The following is a 4,437-nucleotide window of genomic DNA, read 5'->3' on the forward strand; positions in this document are numbered from 1 at the left end:
TGTGTGTGTGTGTGTGTAAAGTAACTAAGTACACTTCCTAAAAAAGTTAAATTCTAAGAGACTCTTACTTTTCTAGAATTTCTAGATTGTGAAACTTTTTTCCACAGTACTACATTTATCTGAAGGGCTTCTTTACAGAGTAATATTGTACATCAACTATACATATAATACTCTGAAATATAAAGTATTGTTAGAATCACTACCCGAAAGTATGTGAAGTATCCACCTGGAGCATCTACAGGTTCATACATACAATTCTTCTTCTTATTATTATTATTATTAAATTAAGAATGAATCATTATTTCTCAAAAAACATAAAAACATGTTATATATTTTACAATGAAATGGCTCAAATTAAAGGGTCATGTTCACAAACTTGAGAACATGTTTCAAATACTATTTCCCACCACTGTGTGTGTGTGTGCATGCACGAATGTGCACATCTGCATACACTTCCATGCGTGTGTGTGTGTGTGTAAGTGTGGGTGTTTGTGTGTGTGTGTGTGTGTGTGTTTGTGTGTGACTGTTAGAGCTTTTCCTGTGTGAACCACGTGGCTCATACGGGGGTTAATATAAAGATCACGTTCACTTCTGGGTTTTCTTTCTTCTTCGGAGTCCAAAGCTGGTAAGACCCTGACAGCAAGTTACTTTTGGTCGCTGCTTGTATTTGATGTACATTTCCAATATAAATGCACTAAAATATACAGTAGTTACAACTTTATGTGTCATTACATGTACATGTACAATGTCAGCATTATTTTAAGCAACATTACTGTCAAATACTGTGGATGCAACTGCTAACAATCTGTTTTCATGTTTCCCAGTTATAAAATGATGTTAGAGAACGTTCTTGTGTCACATTTTATATGTGAAAACTTGCTTTTACTCAACCCGTCATGTCTTCAGTGTTTGCGGCGGAGCGACCAGAAACTACTGATGTACAGTGTTGTCACCCATAAAGTAGAAAGCACTACTAAACTTCTTTACACAGTGTAGTGTTTCCTACTTTATGGATGAGTATACTGTTGGCTGCAGAGAAATGTAAAAGAAGAAACCAACGGACTCTGTGAGAAGGACTTTAAAACCTGCTGAATTTCTATGTTGCATTTGTCATTTAATTGTGTTCATTTATTACAAATTGATAAATTGATAAGGTAATGTACATTTTTTATCAGAATAGAAAATGATTTAAACTACTATAGTAAAATTGTAGACAGTACAAACAAGTAGTTGAGATATATGGTTAAAAGAAAGCAGGTAAGCATTGTACAAATTCAAGATTATTTATTCATTTTCAGTTTCTGCTTTATAGTTATTACATTGATAACATGATTACAATCCTTTCTTTTATACAAAGTTTCTGTTGTGATTTTTTTTTTACATAAAAACTGCTGCAAAACTCAAAAACTATGAGCCAAATATAGAAAATATATAAACAGGATATAAGGCAAATATGAACATTCTATATTAATACACTGTGGTCTGCAAAAAACTGAGACTAAATGTGTATTATTAAGGCTAAAATAATCCATATTAATAATAATAATATCCATTGCCATCCAGTATATTTGAAATAATTACAGTTTGTTCATATTATAATACAGATATATAAAATTTCATTTTGTAAATTAATTTTTGTGAAAGTGCATAAAGTAGAAGCAACGTGAATGTAGACAAATATGAAGTGAGTTAATTTTTCTTTTTACATGGTTTTTGAGTTTTAAAACATGTATGATTTGTATTTTTAAACAAAATGGTTTGTAATTTTTGTCACACATTTTTAATAAATTAATTATCTGACAATAACAAGGACTATTTTTATCCTGATAAACACTGGTAATACTGGCTTAATTAGTTGCTTATCTGCATAAACCTTCATTGACTTGCAATCTAAAGCAGGTGCAGTGCCATACTATAATAAAAAAATAAAAAATGTATTTTTTTACACATAAAATGTCAATTTAACTTTTTTTTAAAATAAAAACTGCTTATTTCTCACTGTGTCTGAGACTTGGCATCTGTAGCAAACATCCTAGCGTGGTGTTTTCTTCTAATCCCAGGGCAGCGGCTGCAGATAGTTTGACGGAACCAAACCTCGCCGTCCGTGCAGATCCCCCTAAAAAAGATAGACATAACGGTTAAACTTGTGTGCAAAAGTCATTGCAAAAACTAAGTGGCAATCATTGCAATGACACTCACATAGTAAAATCCATCTTGATCCATGTCACCTAATACATATATGATGTCTCCTGAACGAAAGCCAAGTTCGACCTTTGAGAGACAAAAAGAGGAAATACTTTAATGTTTTGAAACATCACCACAAACCACCTTTTTGTATTTTGAACAACAGATAAGACTGTAAAACGTGGTTAAATACATAATGTGGTTTATGTGTCATTATAGTGCTTACTTCACTGTCCATGTTGGGTGAACTTTCCCATGGATCATAGTCAAATAAGGCCACCATTCGTCGAACAACTACATCATCAGGGATACTGCCTATGTCGCTCGGATCTGGCGTGAAAGACATACCTGTGGGCCAAAACACACAAACACTCTATTTGAAATCACACAACTTTAATCCTAAAATAATAAACAATAGAGCACCAGTGTGCACAGGGGTCAGATAGAGCATAATACCATAAAACCTAAACATACTACCTTTGAAAAAGTGCACTGAAAGAAATGATTTATCATTTAGAATGTATTCAAATATACACTTATGATTTGTGTGTTACTTCTACTTATTATATATTTTAGTATCTTTTTTATTAACTTTAGCAACTTCCTTCAGTTACAAACATTCATCCAGAGAGCGGCTCAGTGCAAACCGCCTCTCACCCCTACAGCCACAGCACAGTGTCCTACAGAAACAGGCCCGATACCTGCGTGGTCCACAGGAAGGAATCCCTGCTGCATGAGTAGATGCTTCAGGTACTCATCATCCACTGGGATTTCAGCCACCATGTTACTTGGCACATAACCGGAGAGACCACCAGACTCACCGTGATAGAAACCATCGGAGTCTTTGTCTCCACACACCTGATAAATGCAGATACAGTTGGTTTTATTACTGTTTTTTAGGATTTGCTTGTGAAACGCATGTGAATATTTTCATGTTGCAGCAGTAGACAGTAAAAAGGTGGCAAATCACATCAATCAGTTGGAAATGGTGACAGGAAATAAAGAAAAAAAGCTCATATCTTTGTGCACCCTCAGCTGCCCTGAATCTAGCACAAACAGGAAACACCATCATGTTCTTTCGAAGAAGCTTTTCAAAAGTAATGAAGTGAGAAAATAAAACTCAAACGTATGAGTTATACATCCCAGCACACTTAGAGAGCACCATGAAACACTGTGCACCATTTACCTGCACAACTTTAACATCCAGTAGCAAAAGTAAAAGACGTCACATTTGTTTTTACCTTGATTATCTGGCCTGGTACAAAAGGTAGCTCCTCTGCAGCCGTCTCATAGTTAGGAGACATTGCAGCAGGGTTGTATGGGTAAAGGGCCACAAAGAGTCGGACGGTGGGTATGGACACCTGGCTCGCAGTCTCCAGTTCCCATTCTGCAAGCTCCTCCGGAGTAGCAATCCTCACTTCATCTGGGTATATCAAAACATCCAACTCCAGACTTGTCTCCATTTACAGCAGCGTGAGCGCTCGACTGTCCACAGACAGATGGCCGCTGTAGACAGCAGACCTCTCCTTACCCTTATCCTAATTTGAGGTAACTAAGCTAAGCAGAAGGACCAGTAATCCTCTTTGAAGCAAGAGAGAGAGATATTCATTAGTTCAGCACTGCTGGTTGCACTGTAAGACTGTGCAATGCAAAGTAATGTTTTTTTCAAAAAGTTGCAAGAGAAACCGCTAATATGTTATCTGGGGTAGATAACAACATGAATTTCTTTTAAGATTGTATTAAAAGAGGATATAATAAATGTATTTCTGCCCTTAAATATAGGTTTTCCAAGTGTGCACTGGAAAAAAGTCAGGATAATTCCCAGTACTGGAATATATATATATATATATATATATAAATCACTATTAGATCAATTGATTGTCTTAGAAAACACTTAAGTTGAAGCATAACTATAAAAAAACACATAAAAATGTGTGGTGTTTTTGCATAGGATCTGGGCAAAAAGCAAATTTTGACTGTGAAACCACACAACACATGAAAAAAAAACAAATAAAACTCCATTCCATGAAGACATTTTAGTAAAATATTCTCATTCTTTGAAATGCCGAGCTGTGGTTATGTGACGAAGGGTATTTTTCTAGACTCCTCCTCCTCCTCCTACCTTGACCCAGTTTACACTTCACTGAAAGTCAACACTTCCTCTCTTGACCTCTGGCCAGGTCAGCAGGTGATAATCTCCTCCTGCAGAAAAAGGAAAGCTTCAACTATTGTGTGCGAGAGAGAGAGAGAGAG

The 4,437-nt window shown here is 35.7% G+C and overlaps 1 protein-coding gene across 1 annotated transcript; it reads right to left on the reverse strand.

Moving 5' to 3' along the window:
- Positions 1 to 1,262: 1,262 nt before the first annotated feature.
- Positions 1,263 to 4,385, reverse strand: LOC118341461 (RIMS-binding protein 2). The gene is made up of 6 exons (XM_035679714.1): positions 4,307 to 4,385; positions 3,426 to 3,765; positions 2,886 to 3,042; positions 2,411 to 2,532; positions 2,200 to 2,271; positions 1,263 to 2,116 (listed from the first exon to the last, which is right to left on the reverse strand). The coding sequence occupies exons 2-6, from the start codon at positions 3,645 to 3,647 to the stop codon at positions 2,051 to 2,053; spliced, it is 639 nt and encodes a 212-aa protein (XP_035535607.1). The 5' UTR covers positions 3,648 to 3,765; positions 4,307 to 4,385; the 3' UTR covers positions 1,263 to 2,050.
- Between the last annotated feature and the right edge of the window lie 52 nt (positions 4,386 to 4,437).

This window comes from Morone saxatilis, unplaced genomic scaffold (genome assembly GCF_004916995.1).
Source record: "Morone saxatilis isolate NCDOM2014 unplaced genomic scaffold, NCSU_SB_2.0 Contig8, whole genome shotgun sequence".
NCBI lineage: Eukaryota > Metazoa > Chordata > Actinopteri > Moronidae > Morone > Morone saxatilis.

Coding starts and splice junctions, on each gene's coding strand:
- LOC118341461 (XM_035679714.1), bottom strand. CDS start 3,647: ATGGAGACAAGTCTGGAGTTGGATGTTTTGATATACCCAGATGAAGTG. Junction 2,272..2,410: donor CACCCAACATGGACAGTGAA/GTAAGCACTATA, acceptor TGTCTCTCAAAG/GTCGAACTTGGCTTTCGTTC. Junction 2,117..2,199: donor ATCAAGATGGATTTTACTAT/GTGAGTGTCATT, acceptor TATCTTTTTTAG/GGGGATCTGCACGGACGGCG.